The sequence below is a fragment of the Galeopterus variegatus genome, unplaced genomic scaffold, assembly GCF_000696425.1.
Source record: "Galeopterus variegatus unplaced genomic scaffold, G_variegatus-3.0.2 Scaffold3347, whole genome shotgun sequence".
NCBI lineage: Eukaryota > Metazoa > Chordata > Mammalia > Dermoptera > Cynocephalidae > Galeopterus > Galeopterus variegatus.
The window spans coordinates 3,500-22,536 of NW_007729458.1; the positions used below are offsets into that span (position 1 = coordinate 3,500).

The following is a 19,037-nucleotide window of genomic DNA, read 5'->3' on the forward strand; positions in this document are numbered from 1 at the left end:
TACTTTAAAAAACAAACTGGAATTAACCTTGGAAAATCATCCCCAAGGCCTCTATCTTTCACACTAATTCTCTAATAATGACTCCTCCTTACAGGAACCTAATCCCAAATCCATAATGCCATACATAGTTCCACCCCTTCACCCCAGATTAAGCAAAAAGGGAAGGACTCACATTCACAAGTAGATGAAGGCAACAATCAGAGCAGAGTAGAAATAAATCTACTAGACAACTTCAGAACAAATTGTTTTATTCTGGAATAAAAGTAGTTGACAATGAGAAAAAAGTTATTTCTTCAATAAGATTACCACATACCATAAAAGTAATTGGTCTTTTTCTTACACATGAAAACAAATGTCTTATAGGAACCACACATTATAGGATTCCAACTTCACTGGGACAAGAAACACACTAAAGAAAACTGCTGAAGCCTGTACTGGTATAAATGCAGATGACAGGAATGTGACATGTCATAGGCCATTAACTCAGTTCTTGTTTCTCAAAACAAATCCTGAAGCACTGCCTGCAGAAATACTTCTCTGCCTAGCAGAGCTCCATCCCAGCTCCAGGCCAGGAGGTGTTGTACCACAGTCCCTCAAGCCTGGTCAGTTACTTTCAATAGCTCAATCTTCAAGCAAGTAGTTAGGGTTAACTACCAAGTAGGGGTCTTCTTCATAACTCTCACTTCCTTCTGCAGAGCCTTTCAATCCAGCTCGGGTGAGCTCAATTAGAACATGATCCTGTGAAACACAAACATTTGTCCTCAGGTCTCCAGCAGTATTATAAAAATGTCCAGATACACAAGTCTTGACCCTTCTGAATGTTTGCTACTGACATATCCTTTCATTTCCCCACCAGAAACTCCTAGTAAAAGGACTATATCTTAAAATCACTATCAACATTCTGCTAAATTCCCTTTCCATTAGGATACTAACCTTTTCATATGTTAAACTACTTTTGAAAAATTAAGAAATATATAAGTAAGCTCAACAGACACTGTGATTTTAATAGTTTCCTGGCACATTACATCAAATGCTTGTAAATATAACTTCAAAAAAGATAGAAAACAATGCTTGAATTTTAAGAGTATAATAACTCTAATATTTAACTCTATTTAATTATATTTAATATTTGCTCATTTTTAATTATTGGCCACTGAACTCTCATAAACCATCCATTCATAATTCAGTTAGAGGTAGAATCTAAAGGTAACTCACATGGAAAACTTTTCACCCTGAGATAATAAGAAAAAAATGTGGAACATGTCATTTGGCTTAAAATCCTGATTACAGATTTTAAGCCTGTGGTATACATATAAATCAGTCAAAAATGTCCACAAATGAGAATTCCTAGCCAAGCCCATAGAAAGGTACTCAGGAAATAGCAATTTGACCCTAAGAAGGTTGGCAAAGCCCCAGGGTATGAGCACTGATGCCACTAAAGGGGACTGAACAGTGGTCAGGCATTCACTCTGTGTGCTAACACACCTTCACAGAAGCACATCTGATCAACACAGCACAAGCTTTTTGGTCTTCTGTAGCAAGTTAGTTCAGGAGGTAAGCCAAATGTAAAAAGATAATCTCAGTTTAGATCTATTAGGCTTCACAGTATGTTCTACATCCTGATGTGGGTTTCTTGCCTGGGTCATTTCATCTTACATTTATCCCAAGGGGCACCAGGGAGGGAAGGGCTGGCCTGTGCAAAGACATTTCCCACCATTAGAAAGACAATCCTGAGCATGCACCATCTCAGTTCAGCTTGACTTTCCTTTTCTTATTTTTTCTGCAGCTGGTGGGTATGTGAATCCAAACCCATGATGTTGATGTTATAAAACTGGCCAACTGAGCTAACTGGCCAGCCCTCAGTTTGACTTTCCCTAGGTGGTCAGCCCTCAGTTTGACTTTCATAGATATTATTTAGTAGATTCTGATTTGAGTAGCTGTCCTCAGTCACACCCCTTCCACCTGCAATCGTACACTGATCTACCCCCGCAGATAAAGTTTTTCAGATGACACAACCCTGATATGTGACATCTGTAATATTTCTATAGTGACCAATGTGAAGTAAACTGGGATAATGGTTGAATCTCTTGTCATTGGAATAGGAAAATTCAACCACTCAACAAATATCTGACCCCTCTGTATTCCAGGCACCACTTCAAGTCCTGGGGATACAACAGTTAAAAGATAAAGCCAAAGTCCCAGCCCTCACAAAGCTTGCATTCAGGAGACCAGCTGAACACTTAAATAAAAACTATACTGCCAGGCAATAATAAGGACTATGAAGAAACACAAAGCAGTTGACAAGAGCAGAAGGCTATTTTGACAGTTAGGCAAAAAAGGCTTCTCTGAGGAGGTAACACTTGAGCAGACAACAGAATGGAGAAGGGCATCTGGGAAAGAGACAAAGGGAGATTGCACAGCCCCTCATGTTGGTATGTCTAAGGAACAACAAAAGGCCAGTGTCACTGGAGTGGAATGGACAAGCGGAAGAGAGTGCTAGGAAATGAGGTGAATGAGGTAGAGGGGATAGATTGTGTAGGGTTCTGTAGGTCATAGCAAGGAGACTGGATTTTATTCAAAATGTGTGGGAAACACTGGAAGGTAGGGTAGTAAAACAATTTGATTTATGTTTTAAGAGACTTGTCTGCGGCTGGCCAATTAGCTCAGTTGTTTACAACACCAAGGTCAAGGTTTCGGATCCCCGTACCAGCAAGCCATCAGAATAAAATAAAATAAGTCATTTACTTGCTATTACTTCTCCCTTGTTTCACAACTCATAATTCTGACTACACTTCAATAATTCAAAATAAATGAACAGGGCTGGTCAGTTAGCACGGTTGGTTAGAGCACAGTGTTGATTAACACCAAGGTCCAGGGTTTGATCCCTGTTACTGGCCAGCCACCAAAACAAACAAATAAACAAATAAATGAACATAAAAAAAATTTCACCAATAAATCTACACAGATATAAGGCATAAACTCCTTCCCTTGCTAATATTACAGCAAGTAGTTATGTACATACATAGTGTGTGAGTCGATGAATAACTTTCTCAATGATTCTTTTTTTATTTATAAGTTCCTCTTCAGAGTCTATTTCTGATTCGATTTCTTTCAAGTACCAGTTAATAAGCTCACTCCTCTTTAATGCTGACTCATCCTCTTCTGCAAAAAAAATACATTTAGAAAGGATTAAATTAGTCTTCTAGCAAATTGCACTGTCAATTGTTGAGGTCTACATACACAACAAAATAATGTACAGATTAGATAACCATCAACCCATCAGAAAGTATATCTGCTGAAATAAGGCTTGCAATATATTGCAGCATAAGCCTGAAATAACCTGTCATATTACCTGTATTAAAGCACATCTTACTTTATCCAGAAGAGGAAGAAAAACCTAATAAAACAGAAATTATAAGAAACAAGTTTCATAAAGCTAAAAAGATTTCAAAGTATCAAGACTCCATCTTATGCTTCATCACCTATAAGGTTTGCCAACAGCAACTGAAAGCATAAATTAGGAATGAAGCAACAGCAAGTTAAACCTCTTAAATATAACTTCTCTTCTTTAGAAAGAGGAAGATTTTATGGAATCAGAGTCAAAAGAGAAATCCATGGGTGTTCACTCAAAATAAAAAATTACTGGTTTATTTAAGCAAGGTTTATCCACACTAACTGAACTGCTTGCTTCTTTCAAAAGTCCAAGGTAGAACTCTCAACTCATAAGCAAAGTGGGACCTGGATAACACTGTAACAATCACAGCAAGTGTAATAAAAGAAAACTCTACTTAGTTTCTATCCTAACAACTGCAAATAAAATGCAAAATCAAAATAGGAAAATTCTATCTTTACTGATAATAATGCCTTTGAAATGTTTTATTATGGCTATATGGAAACTTCAGTGGTTTGTCCAAATGTTCTTGGCTAAGTGACTTGCATGGTTTAAAGCTGTGCTCCTTGTGCTAGAGAATAGCTGTCTACCAGAGCACTGAGAATTAATAATTTTGTTTGATGGGTTAAGTGGCTTTTTTTTTTTTTTTAAAGGAAAAGAAGACCCAGTAGAATTTATCTGTGGAATGCTGTGTCTGGGTACTAATCATGTCTTTGCTCCATCAATGGTTTACTATGTTTAAAACTTAGTTATGTGGGCGAAAAGAGAGAATAATGAAGTATAACATAAATACAAGAATATGTGAGCTTCCAAATCTTTTTATGTGAGAAGGGAGTGGGGAGAAAACCTATTGTGTATCCTAGCCTACTTTGTTGCCTTTCCTCTTCCCACTGGTCCACAGTTCTTAGGGGAACAAAGGCAGAAACTTACAGAGCTCAAATCTTTAGCAAGCAAAGTCTCTGGTGTTCTCTTCCTCCATAGCAGATTGGACACTGTGATGAAAAAAATATGCCCAGAAGCCAGCATAGAGTCATCCATGGAACTTTTAAATAAGAATCACCTGATACTTAACTATCAAGTAGAAGTTTATGTTCTACTCTTGATTTCATCATTTTTCCTTCTGCCTTGTGGCTAACTACAGGGTGATAAAACTCTGAATAGCATGGTAAAGCAGTTAAGGGTATGAAGTGTCCAGACACCACACTTTACTGATGGATAGATGAGGATTTTACTCCATTTCTAGTCTGCAATGGCCTTTCCATAGTATAGATTTCTGGGCTCAATCACTTGCTTATGAAATATCAATTACTAAAAAGTAGTAATTTTGCATCTGTAAAACATTTGTATGTGCTTTATATTTCATCAATTCCCAAATTCTGATTGAGAATTATTAAAATAGGTCAAGGACATTAACAAGAATGATCCACCTTTGTCTGACAATTAACTTGTGGAGAAATGATCAGGCTGGCAGGTATGCTGATACTCCACAGATACACATTATTAAAGTGAGCTTGTCTAATAATTTATCATCTCTTCTTACAGAATAATACAAGGGTAAGCAATCAGAAGTGGCCAGTGTGAATACAGCTCATGTAAATGACTGGGCATGTAAACAGTACTAGGTATAGCCTCACCTTCTTCCATCTTTCTGAGGTGAAGCACGATAAGGTTAGAGATTCGGCAGTACTCAGAAAATCCCAGCCTTAAGGAGGCTTTGGGAACAGAATCTTGATTTATGTCTTCACTGTAGCCATTGATTCCATTCACAGGAGCTGGGCTGTCAGCATGACCTATATGAAAAATCAACCACCTGAATCTTGTTTTTGTGACTCCAACATTCCCTTATCAAGTGTTATAAATACTACTTATATTTGATATTAATTTCAAAACAAGCATATAGTTACACACAGCATATAATAATTTTACAAATAAATTAGAAACAAGTTTATAAACTCGACTAGTGAAGACAAAAACTAATGTGAGAGGAATATGAGGGACAGGAGATACAAAGATTTCATGATCTAAAAATCTATTTGCATTATTATGTACAAAATAAAAGGTTTTGGTATTTGTCTGTTCTAATATGCTTAAAAAATGTTTTAAATTCAAAATCAAAACAACAATATAAATAAGGGTGGAGGCCAGGAGATTTAAGTCTACTATCACGTTTTGGTGCATTTTCTTTCAGTCTTTCAAGCACAGGTATTTCATACCAACTATTTATTGTACTTTAACTTGTAAACAATTAACACAATTCAATATCCATTTTCCCCCTTTTGCTACATAGACTTTATAACCATCAACAAGTATACTTTTACCATATGACATCTCTGAGAACTTTTTGGTCCCTAACTTTAAAACAGTCATATGAACAAACATCTCACCATCATTGCCACCAGAACCCTCATCTACTTCCATCTGGACCTCTTCCTCTTGATCTAGATTGACATCTGGCGTTTCCACACGAATGATTGATTTATTCAGTAACCGGAAAGCTTCCTTCACATGTTTAGGTTGGACCTAAACCAAAAAAAAGATGAGGTAATTCAGTTAAGTCGGTCTTCTTGATATACCAAACAGATTTTCTCCAAACCAAATCATAGTGGCATTTTGGTTTTCTCACAAACACACACTCTCAATCTCTCTCTCCCTCACACAATATAAAATAGCACTATAAATTCATCAGAATGGCTGAAGTGACTGACAATATCAAATGTGGCAACAATGTAGAACTCTCATTCCCTGCAGGTGAAAATATAAATTGACACAACTGTTTAGCAGTTTTTACTAAACATATAGATAACCTATGACCCAACAATTCCACTCCTAGATAAGTACTCACAAAAATATAAATATATATACACATCATATGGACCAAAAGACATGTACGTCCCTTAAGGACTCAAGTTGGAAACTATCCAAATGTCTATTAACAGAAGAATGCATGAATAAAAATTGTGGTACATTCATCGATAGAATATCATTATTATTATTGTTATTTTAATATTTTTATTTTTGGCAGCTAGCCAGTACAGGGATCAAGCCCTGGACCTTTGCATTATCAGCACCACACTCTAACCAACTGAGCTAACTGACCAGCCCCATCAACAGAATATTACATAGCAATGAAAATGGACAGTTAGAAAATGAAATAGTCTCAATACAGTATTCCTGGAAGAAAAGAAATAAATAAAATAAAAAAAGAAAATGAAATAGAAAAAAAAGATTCTACCTTCAGAATAATGGCAAAATACCAAGAAATAAATTCAACAAGAAACATGCAAAAACTCTATGAAGAAAAGTTTAAAACACTACTGGGTGAAACAAAAGATCTAAATGGAAAGATAATGATATTGTGGTATTCACCAGAACTATTCACAAATGTTTGCTTTTCTTATTCATTCTGGACAGCTGGTAGGAAGGTACTTCTTTACCCACTTGAACTTAGGTATGGCCACATTAATTTCTCTGACCAGTGAAATGTGAGAATTGCCATTTCTATATAGGTTAAGAGATGGCATGTGGCTCACCACCTTTTCTATTCTGCCTTCTATCATTATGGAAGCATATGTCAAGATGGAGCCTTTTTATCAACATGAATTGCTGAGTGACACAAGGAGAGCTCCTTTGCTGACCTAATGGATGAGTAGCATGAGCAAAAATGTTTGTTTTAAGCAGCTGAAATTTTTATAACAGCACGATCTAGCCTATTCTAACTGCTATATTCTTCAATAGGAAAAATCACCATAAATCTGTCAATTCTCCAAGTTAATATATAAACTTAATGCAATATCAATAAAAATATCAAGCTTCTTTTTTAAAATTTATAACAGCCAAAAGGGAACAATGTATTGGAATTAGCCCTATATTTAAAACATAAAGCCCCACTGATTAAAATATCATGGTACCAATAAATATAAGAGAAATTCATAGACCCAATGGAACAGAATAGAAAGTACAGAAAGAAAGCCTAACAAACACAAGAATTTAATATACAATTAAAGGTATACCAAAAAAGTTTTAAAAAGATGGATTGTTCAATAAATGGTATTGGAACTAGGAATCTAGCTGCAAAAGAATCAAGTGATTCATACCACACATCTTACAGTGGGATAAATACCAGATATTTGGATGACTTAAATGCAAACAATGAAACCATCTAAAGGAAATCATGGGAGAATTCTTTTATAATAGAATGAAGAAGGCCTTTTTATAAAATAATTTAAAATTTTTAATTTCAATAAAATAATTTAAAAAATGGACAAAGAATATGAACATATAAAGAGACTGGAACAGCTCTTAAATATATGCAAAGATACTCAATTTCATTCAGAAAATATATTTGTGTATATGATACATAGGCATTTATTTTCACGTCATGTGAATCTGCTACCTATTTAGAGACTAATTTAAAAAAAAAAAGAAAACTCTACTAGAGATTGCCCTAAGATACATATCAGTTTTATATAACTCATTTTGGGAAACAGCACAACAAAAAAAAGAAGTACAAATGTTAGCATGGTTTTTAAGAATTCCCCCTCACCATAGCCTATTCTTTTTCTGCAGATTCTACTATATTCCTCCAGATACCCTATGGTCTTGCTAAACTTTCCACCTTCACTATACATTCTTTCCCCAAGGTCCCATGCCTATCACAATTCTACACACCCTTCAGTGATCAGGTTTAAATGCTGGCACCTCCATAAACCCTCTCCCTTCTTTAAGAATAAAGTAACTGATGTCTATACTCTTCTCTTGTGATGCTTTACCATAATATTCTCCTTCCCATTTTTCACATGCTTAATTAAATGCATGTTTGGTTCCCATCAGATTAACAGCAACAGAAGCAGAGGCTCTCTTATTCATCTTTTAACCCCGTAAAGGGCCCATTACATATTACATGAGGCTGGCCAGTTAGCTCAGATGGTTGGAACATGGTGGTGTAACACCGAGGTCAAGGGGTCAGATCCCAGTACTGGCCAGCTGCTCAAAAAAAAGAAAATAAAATGTATAAATGTTAGATGAATCAAAGAGCATCAAGTAAGTTAGTGTGAAAGTACTTTGTCAACATATCAGAGAATTTTAAAATTTAAACCAAAAAAGAAAAAAAAAAAGCCAAAAAACTAATCTATAGGAAAAAAATGGTGATTCAAGTCAGAACAGTGGTTACTTCTGGGGAAGAGGGCTAAAACTAAAAAGAGCACAGGGGAACTGTCTGGAATGATGGAAATGTTTTGTATCTTATGCTGGGTGGTCACAGGATATGTGTAAAAAAAAAAAAAATCCCCCAGCTGTACACTTTCCTATATGCAAATGATACTATTTTAAAAAAAGGCAAACCTTTTTTTCAAATAAAACCTTACATAAAACTTAATATATAAAGCTAGGTTTAAAAGCAGAGCTGCTTTGGTTGAAGAAAAAATGTGATGGAAATGTTTTGTATCTTATGCTGGGTGGTCACAGGATATGTGTAAAAAAAAAAAAAAATCCCCCAGCTGTACACTTTCCTGTATGCAAATGATACTATTTTAAAAAAAGGCAAACGTTTTTTTCAAATAAAACCTTACATAAAACTTAATATATAAAGCTAGGTTTAAAAGCAGAGCTGCTTTGGTTGAAGAAAAAATGGGGGCTTGAATGCCCTTCCATACTGCTCCTCTTTAACCCCTCAAACTCATTGAAATATATACTTGTGAACCCAAGGCTCAAAGAACAGTTTAAAAACCACATATTACATGAGGATAGTTCCAAAAGTTCATGGAAAAATACATATTTTCTTTTAATTCTATTTTTCCATAAACTTTTTGAAATACCCTCATGCAAACTTAAGGTGGAGAGTTCCCTTTGAGGCCAGGGGCTACATTATCATATCTGTATCCCCAGCCCAGAGGCCTAGCACATTGTAGGGCCTAAGTACATTTTTCCTGAACGAATGGTATTAATGGTAACTCACCTCTATATATACTCTATAACCTAAGACATGATTATTTCATTACTGTTAATCTAACTACTATACTCAATAAATGCTTGACTGCAACCTTCTTAAAGGGAGAAATCACAGGGTCAGGTATCCTATCAGCATTCATTCAACAGCTACATAAATATAGGACTGGCTAGTGGCTCACTTGGGAGAGCGTGGTACTGATAACACCAACTTCAGGGATTCAGATCCCCGTACTGGCCTGCTGCCAAAAACAAAACTGCAGCAAATTCTAGTACAGGCTAACGATCCCTAATCCGAAAATCTGAAATGCTCCACAATCTGTAACTTTTTGAGTTTCACGACATTCAAATGCTTATTGTAGCATTTTGGATTTCTGGATTAGAAGTACTAACTGGTAAGTATATATAAATACTATTCCAAAATCCAAATAAATCCAAAATCCCAAACACTTCTGGTCCCAAGCATTTCAGATAGGGAAACTCAACCTATATGTCTCACACCAAAGATAAAAACATGCCTACAAGCCAACAAACCAATTTCTCTTTGCAGTCATCACGTCAAAGTGACCTTGATACCTCATCACAGCAGTGCATCCGAGCCATAGCTTCAGAGAGACGGATCATACTCTCAAGCTGTCGTACTGTAATCCTCCACGAAGACTTGGTTATTCCAGAACCATCCCTCTGGCGGAGACGTTTATACTGTTCCACAATGAAGTCCTCTGACTCTTTGGAAATCTATTTCAGAACATCACCGAAGTTAAAGAAACATTTCTACTTAATGAGAGCTGTGTAAAACAAAGCTTCAAAGAAGAAAAGTACAAGGATGCCATCCATTTCTACAACAAGTCTCTGGCAGAGCACCGAACACCAGATGTGCTCAAGAAGTGCCAGCAGGTGGGTAGGAAGAGAATAGGGGGTGTTTTCTTGTTTCTTAATGATTGAGTATCATTGCTTATTGTAATCATTATTCTTTAATAATGTACCTTAATTTTTTTTTTTAAAGTAGTGGCTTTGGTCATGTTGTATGATTCTGCCTGTGTCACTTAACAGTGATGCAGTGCATAAGAAATGATCTGGTTGTTTGCAGTCCTTTGTTATTGGCCAGGGTTTCAGCCTTAAATATGTTAATGTTGAGGGCCAGTAGTGCATTAGCAGTGTTACAGTTCTTTTTTTTTGTCTTTTTCCGTGTCCGGCAACGGATCGCAACCCTCAGTGTCGCCCCCGTACCGGACCGGGACAGGCAACGGGATCGCAACCCTCGGCGCTGCCCCCGCGCTTCCCAAGCGGCGCACTAGCGCAGTGCGCCACCGGGCCGGCCCCTGAAATGACTTTTGAAAGAAACTAATACGAAGGAGACTGTGAATTCCATGTACTAAATTTTAAGAATATGAAGACAGCAGGCTTAGTAATTAAACAAAAGACCATTTTTAAATGATGTTTAACAAGCTGAAGCAATGGAATAAGATGTAATCCCTTTTAGACCTCAGGATGTGAAAGCTCATTAAACAAATTAATGCTCAAAGACCATTTTTAAATGATGTTTAACAAGCTGAAGCAATGGAATAAGATGTAATCCCTTTTATACCTCAGGATGTGAAAGCTCATTAAACAAATTAATGCTCAAGGCTATCCTTGAGACTCCATTAATTAACTTATGCTGCCTTTGGGAAAAAAGGAGGTCAAACATATCTTTATCAGCTGTTTCAGTAATCCTTATATCCAAAGAATCCTCAGTTTTTCAGAGCAAGGAACTCAGCATATAAAGGAAATTTGCCAAAGTCACAGAGGGACCAGAATGCTGTCATGGAGAAGAGATGCCATCTTACACTAATGTCACCCATAATCCTTAGTCTTAAATGACTAAATTTCTTCCAGGACAATGACAGCCAACCTCAATATCACAGATAATCAAGTGAAGGTGGCATGGATAATTAACAGCTAATGATAACTCCTAAAAGTTGAGTCAGACATTAGTGTAAAAAACTCAATCAAACTGAAACAAATTTTTTCCTTTTCATATCCTATTATAGGAAAATGCCAAACAACAAAATAGATGCACATTATGGAGATCTGTTTTTAAAAATACATGTCTAGATGAATATCTTGGATCCAGTACAGATTCAATCCAATGAACTACATCAATTACTATAAAATAGTAATTCATGTTCATCACAATGACCTAAAGGAATCCAACAGTTTCCACAGAGAAAAATTCAAGAGCCTTCAGCAGAATATTGATTTAGGCACATAAACAATTATAAGATTCTTACTAATAATGGTTGAAATAAAAGGATCTAGTTTATTCAGTTATCCAAAACTCTTCTTCCATAAAATCCTTTTATTAGCGACCAACAAATAAAATGGAATTATTCAGATTTTTTTTTAAAAATTCCATTTCTCAACCCTCTGAAGATACAAAATGGCTGTTGAAAAAACAAACAAAAAAACCCCCACTACCACAAACCCAACTTTTAAAACATATGTAGATTAAAAAAAGAAAAAACAAAACAACAACAACAAAAAAACAAGTACAGGTTCAGTTAATTTCCATATAACTCATTTATTTAAATCACACTTTACTATACCCACTATGCCTTATTCCAGTACAAAAGGGCAAGTTACCTTGGGTTTAAACTGCCTTGCAAAGAGAAGATACCTCCTGATATCATCAAGGGAATAGACACGATCAATCGATTCCTCAATTCTTGAATGCAAGTCTACTATACGTCTGGCAATAGCATAATCTGTAACCTAATTCAAAACAAGAAAATTACTTTGAACAGTATCTACTCCAGACTATCCCAGGCAATAAGAAATGATTTATAGCTAAGAATAAGCTTGAATATACTACTGAAAGAAGTCCTAATAGGTACCAAGTTTCTGAGGCAAGTTTGGTAACAATTTGATTTAAAACCAAACTTTTACATGTACACCTTGGCCCCATTCTAAGAATATACCTGAAGGAATTAACAGACTTTAATAACAATTGCAGAACTAACCTTTATAGGCCCCTTGGCGTGTGCCAGACACTGTTGCCTTAAGCATATCTAGAAGTATTATATCACAGAATCCTCACAAAAACCTTATTAGGAGATATTATTCCCATTTTATAGATGAGCAATTTGAAGCCCAGAAAGGTTAACTTATCCAAGGTCACAGTAAACAGTGAAGTCAGGATTTGAACAGTCTGGCTTCAGAGTCTGTGCTCTTAGCTACTATATTATGAAGATAATCATCACAGAATTGTTATGAACACTGGGGGAAAAAAATACCAAAAATACGCAGCTTGCTCTCAAATGGTTCAGAAAATAATTGTGTACATACATAGACAACAAACGATAAAGAAGATGGGGCAAATTTTAAAATCAGGTAAAGGGTAATATGGGTGTTCTATGCACTATTCTATTTCTTGCAAATTTTTCATAAGTTTGAAATTATTTCCAATTAAAAAGCTTATAAAGTACCCCCTCAAATGTTTTAAAGGTTTATAACTTAATCTCATCTCCTCCCAAAACTGACTTAATGAGTCCTATGCAAACAGAAATATATGAAAATCAGACAACTCCCAATTATCTGGGGGTTAAATACAACTATTCATTTGTGAAGGAAAAAAACCCAAAAAAACCCCAAACAAACACTCACACAGCAGAAGGCAGCTTTTATTTAGATAATACCTAAAGTTCCACTATACCCAAGACTTGTGCACTGTGCCTAATGAAATGTAGGACCTGACCTCTATCCTCAGCAATTACAAGTACAGCATACAATATTAGCTCCTACACACTGTCATTTTATAGTTCTGTGCACATCCGAGCTATGCAATATTATTATTTAAGTTTATTTACAAATAACTTTAATAAACTAATGTGAGAATTGAAGTAAGTCTACAATTTTTCACTCAAATCTTAAAACTGCCACATAATCAGGGGGAGAAAAGTGATATACATTCAACAACTTGATGGAAGAAACAGGAAGACAAATGACTCAGGATTAAAAAAAAAAAAAAAAAGAAAAATTTCCTTGGCATCCAGTTTTTTTTCAAAGTGACTCATAAACAAAATAAAACTAACAAAACAAAAAATTTTTATAAAAATCTTATAGAGTGTGGTTGGAAGTTAACTGTAACTTGTTTGCTTCTTTTTCTTTTGAGTATTAAAAAACAGTAACAAAAACAAAAAGCTTGATATTCTTCAACACAATTAAGTGGAAAAAGCAATTTAAATGACTTTATTCTGAGTTGCTTACTAAACTTTTTGCCCAATCCCATGCAACCAAGAAGAACATGAAAGATCAGTGTATACACATGCACCAGCTGTTGAGTAGTGTGTCCTCTAGCCCGTCTCACTCAAATTACTCAAACTGGAAAAAGTAAGCAAAGAGTGACAGCTCATATAGTTACCTCATTACATTCATCAACAAGGATAAAAAAGAGATCAAATCGGGACATGATGGGAGCCGACAAATTTATATTCTGTTTCAGTGATTTTGATCTGTCATAGTGTCCACCGACTGGATTTGCTGCTGCCAAAATGGATGTCCTGGCATTCAGAGTGGCCTGAACACACAAAAAAGAATTGTGACAGGTTTAACAAGACATCCGGACTGGCAAATAAACATAGGATAAAATATTCAATCTCACTCATAATTAAATACAAACCAAAATAACGCTATTATTTTTCACCTATTGGATCATCAAAATTAAAGTCTGAGGCTGGCTGGTTAGCTCAGTTGGTTAGACTGTGGTGTTATAACACCAAGGTCAAGGGTTTGGGATCCCTGTACCAGCCAGCAACATATGATGTTGGTGGTATGATGTGTATACCCTGTAAGCCATCAATTTGTTAGGAATTTACCTTGCAGCTAGATACAGGAAGACGTGTATTCAAGAATGCTTACTACAATATCGTACGTAATACAAAAGACTGAAAATGCCCAAAATGTCACTCTATAGGAATTTAAAAGAATCAAACTGTGACACACACTATTGTATACTGTGGAGTAATTAAAAACCAAAGTTGATCTAATATGCTCTGGTATAAAAAGATAGCCAAAATAAAATTATGAAGTTAAATTAGCAAGGAAGAAAACTATATATATTATGCTTATCTATATATAAAATGTTCCTGAAAGGGGCATAAAATCAATAGATGCCTCTGAGTAACTACCAGTGCTGGGAGTTGCAGACGAAGATTTCCAAAATAAAATTATGAAGTTAAATTAGCAAGGAAGAAAACTATATATATTATGCTTATCTACATATAAAATGTTCCTGAAAGGGGCATAAAATCAATAGATGCCTCTGAGTAACTACCAGTGCTGGGAGTTGCAGACGAAGATTTTTTTTAATTTATATTTTAGTGTACTGCTTAAATTTTTCTTAACTACTTTAAGCTATTGCTTTTATCTTAAAAAGTTTAGATTTTCTCTAATGTTGGTTAAAATACTGCTTAGTTATTTTCATTTAAACAGTCTGTTGACTTTTGGTTATTTTGTTATAATTGGAAGCATTCTTTATCAAAGAATATAGAACCTTTGTTCATGGAAATTTTGAGAAGTGAAATGCTGAGAAGTTTACCAGTACTTCCTCTACTTTCTGTCATAGCAACACATTTATACAGTACCTAAACAAAATCTACGGTTTGGATTAATAATTCTCAGGGCTCCATTTTTCCATTTGTTCAAGTAATTATTATTATTTTTTTGACCGTTAAGGGGATTGCAACCCTTGGCTTGGCATCGCCCGCACCGCGCTCAGCCAGTGAGCGCACCAGCCATCCCTATACAGGATCTGAACCTGCGGCCTCGGCGCTCCGCCGCACTCTTCCAAGTGAGCCACAGGATCGGCCCTCAAGTAATGAATTTTACCCAGGTGAACTTCTCTAGTACTACGTTCTTCTACAGGCTAAGGCATGATGCAGCGGAATGGAAATGGACATATACCTTCACTCCTGCTTTAGTGATGGATATGGTCTGCTGTTCCATAGCTTCATGAATAGCAACTTGATCCCGCACATCCATCTTATCAAATTCATCAATACAACACACACCCTGTAACCAAACAAATCTAACCTAAGAAATTGCCTTTCAGATATAAAATGACAATTAAACTCACAAAGTTTTATACCAAAGACCTTTCTACTCTCCAAACAAGTAGAAATTAGGTAAGTAAGCATTCCTAATCCTCTCTTCTAAGCAAGATAGTTCTTAGATCCCAGAGCTAGAAGGAACTATATACTTGACTCACTTAAAAATAAGAGTAAAACAAAAAATATACAGACGCTTACTGCACTTTTACTCAACACTGAAACCTTGTGTAAACCTCAGTGTCAAGACATTCTGGGTAAACACAGCATTGATTTTATACCTATAACTTATATGAATTCACAGATCTAACTGATTTATGTCAAATACATGTAAAATGCAATATGTATCCCTGTCTAGACCTTCTCATAGAGGTGTTACAGTATGGAATAGGAAAAGATGCTGGGAAGACTAGTCACAGAAACCATACATGCTCGGGGCATGTAACACATTCTAGAAAAGCTCACAAAGTGCTTGTTAGTGATGATAATCCCAGTTAAATTCTAGATTAATAAAAACTATGAATTATTTGCTAAGGAATGCTTATTTTTAGAAGGACATGTTTTAAATAGAAACTTATATGTCTCTACTGATAGGGTAGGGGATATTCTGACTTTTTTTATATCCAAGAGGTTAAAATATTCTCACATTGTCAGCCAACATCAAAGCTCCAGCCTCAATGACAAACTCATGAGATTCTTCATCTCTCACAACGGCTGCCGTTAAGCCAGCAGCACTGGATGCTTTGCCACTGGTGTAAACAGCTCTGGGACTGAACTCTTCCACGTGCCTGTTCAAGGTTATCATACAAAGACTCATTAATATGTGATTACAAAGCACCCTTTCCAGGAATATCAGCTGACAGGGGTTTTGTCAATGAAGAATTTAAATTTCTGAAAGAACAATTTATTAAAAGAAATTTATAAAATATATTTATAACAACTTTTTTTAAAAAAGAGCAATTTATAGACATGCCACAGACTGAATGGGAAGCTTTATCTCCTTTAGCATTTTAAATGGATTTAAATCCGTTGCCGTCAAATGAAAGACGAAGTTAACACCTGACGAAAACATCAATTTTAAAAGATGTCTTTGGGCCGGCCCGGTGGTGCACTCGGTAGAGTGCGGCGCTTGGGAGCACGGTGGCGCTCCCGCCGAGGGTTCGGATCCCATATAGAGACCGGTCCGCTCACTGTTTGAGCACGGTGCGGGCGCGACACCAAGGGTTGCGATCCCGTTGCCGGTTGCGGTACGGGCGCAACACCAAGGGTTGCGATCCCGTTACCAGTCACGAAAAAAGACAAAAAAGAAAAAAAAAAAAAGATGTCTTTAACAACAAATAGTTCAGCAATGATGACCAGTTTAGCAATGATCATCTATTAGAAGTCCTTGCAATTAAAAAAACGAGACAAAACTAGATGTGGGCCAAGGTGAGCCGAGACCAGACCCTTGCGGCACCAGCACTGGGGCTCAGTCTAAGGCCCAGAGGGAAGTGCACACAGCCCAGCAGCTGCTGAGGTGAGCTGAGACCAGACCCTTGTGGCACCAGGACTCAGTCTAAGGACTGGAGGGAAGTGCACATAGCCCAGCAGCCATCAAGGTGAACTGAGACAAGGCCCCTACGGCACCGGGTCCACTGTAAGGCCCTGGGAGGAAGGGAAGCACACACAGCCCAGCAGGCACTGAGGTGAGTTGAGACCTGCACAGCACCAGGGGCTCAGTCTACAGCCATGGAAAGCTAGAACAGGAGCCAAGGTGGTATAATATAGATACTACCACACATTTTTCACCACAAGGACAGTTCACCACCACAGTAGCAGCCAGGGCCACTCTACAGGCAACCTGCCACTCACTTGACTACACTGATATAAGAGTCACCAGTAGAGCCTGCAAATAGAGAGAAAGTCTTTATCCTCACAGCCAACCTCAGAGTAACAGAAGAAGCAAGTCCTCTACCAGATGACCAACCATCAATGAAAAAATACTAGAACAACAAACAAACAAGAAAATATGACACCACCAAAGGAATACAGAATGCTCAAATTCCAGACACCATAGAACAGGGAATCCCTGAAATATCTGAAAAAGAATTCCAAGCAATGATCTTAAGAAAGCTTGAAGAAATAAAAAACTCAATTAGAGAACACAAGGAAACAAGAAAAAATATCCAGAATATGAAGGAGGAAATTTACAGAGATTAATATCTTAAAAAAGAATGTAGCAGAACTCCTAGAAATGAAAGATTCACTTATTGAAATAAAAAAAACACAACAGAGAGCTTAAGCAGCAGGCTAAAGCAAAAGAAAGAATTTCAGATCTCAAAGACGGTCTTTTCGAAATAACCCAGGCAGACAAAAAAAAAAGGAAAAAAGAATTAAAAATAATGACAAAAATCTAAGAGAGATAGCAGACAACCTCAGGCGCTCTAACATCCAAACTGTGGGTATTCCAGAAGGGGAGGAGAAAGGAAAAGGTATTGAAAACTTATTCAAGGAAATAATAACAGAGAACTCCCCAGGGGTAGGGAGAGATGCAGACCTTCAGATTCAGGAAGCTCAAAGTTCCCCAGAGAGATTCAATCCAAAAAGATCCTCTCCAAGACACATTATATTCAAATTTGCAAAGCTCAAAGAGAGAATTGTAAAAGCAGCAAGAGAAAAGCATCAAGCCACCTATAAGTGAACCACTAGTAGACTAACAGCAGACTTCTTAACTGAAACCCTACAGGCCAGAAGAAAGTAGAATGATATATTCAAAACACTAAAAGAAAAAAATTGCCAGCCAAGAATTCTTTACCCAGCAAGGCCCTCTCCCCTTCAGAAATGAGGGAGAAATAGTGCATTTCCCAGACAAACAAAAATTATGGGAGTTCACAACCACACGACCAGCCCTGCAAGAAATTCTCAAGGGAGTCCTTTATCTGGAATGTGAATAATGAATGTCACTACCATGGATACACAAGAAAGAGCAAAACCTGCTGTTAAAACAAAAATGCCAGTGAGAAAGAGCAAGAAGCTAAATCATGCCACCTCAAATATCCAACTAACAATGAAGAAGAGAAATAAAAGGGTAAGTAAGAATCAAAAGATATTTAAAACATGTAAACAAAAAGCAATTAAATGACAGGAATTAAACAATATCTGCCAATAACCACCCTAAATGTGAATGGATTAAACTCTCCATTCAAAAGGCACAGATTGACTGACTGGATTAAAAAGCTAGACACAAGTATATGCTGTCTTCAAGGGACCCATTTCACATATAGAGACACACACAGACTACAAGTGAGGGATGGAAAAAGATATACCATGCAAACGGAAACCAAAAATGAGCAGGAGCTATTCTTATATTGGATAAAATAGACTTTAAACCAAAAAACATAAAAAGAGACAAAGAAGGGCACTATATAATGATAAAAGGATCAATCCAGCTAATAGACATAACAATCATAAATGTATATGCACCCAATACTGGAGCACCCAGATATATAAAGCAAACAGTCTTAGACCTTAAGAAAGAAATAGGCCCTATTAGGTTAACAGTGGGTGACCTGAACACCCCTCTCTCAGTATGGGACAGATCTTCCAGGCAATAAATCAATAGAGAGACACAGGATTTA

General features: G+C 36.5%; 1 protein-coding gene across 1 annotated transcript in view; it reads right to left on the minus strand.

Moving 5' to 3' along the window:
* Positions 1–231: 231 nt before the first annotated feature.
* Positions 232–19,037, minus strand: part of MCM6 (minichromosome maintenance complex component 6) — a 41,003-nt gene continuing 22,197 nt past the window's right edge. The window contains exons 9-17 of the mRNA XM_008584723.1: positions 16,067–16,208; positions 15,278–15,385; positions 13,737–13,892; positions 11,960–12,088; positions 9,911–10,072; positions 5,776–5,911; positions 5,026–5,181; positions 3,023–3,162; positions 232–738 (exon numbers count right to left, since the gene is read on the minus strand). Of these exons, the coding sequence (XP_008582945.1) occupies positions 622–738; positions 3,023–3,162; positions 5,026–5,181; positions 5,776–5,911; positions 9,911–10,072; positions 11,960–12,088; positions 13,737–13,892; positions 15,278–15,385; positions 16,067–16,208 (1,246 nt within the window). The 3' untranslated portion in view covers positions 232–621. The remainder of the gene's footprint in view (positions 739–3,022; positions 3,163–5,025; positions 5,182–5,775; positions 5,912–9,910; positions 10,073–11,959; positions 12,089–13,736; positions 13,893–15,277; positions 15,386–16,066; positions 16,209–19,037) is intronic.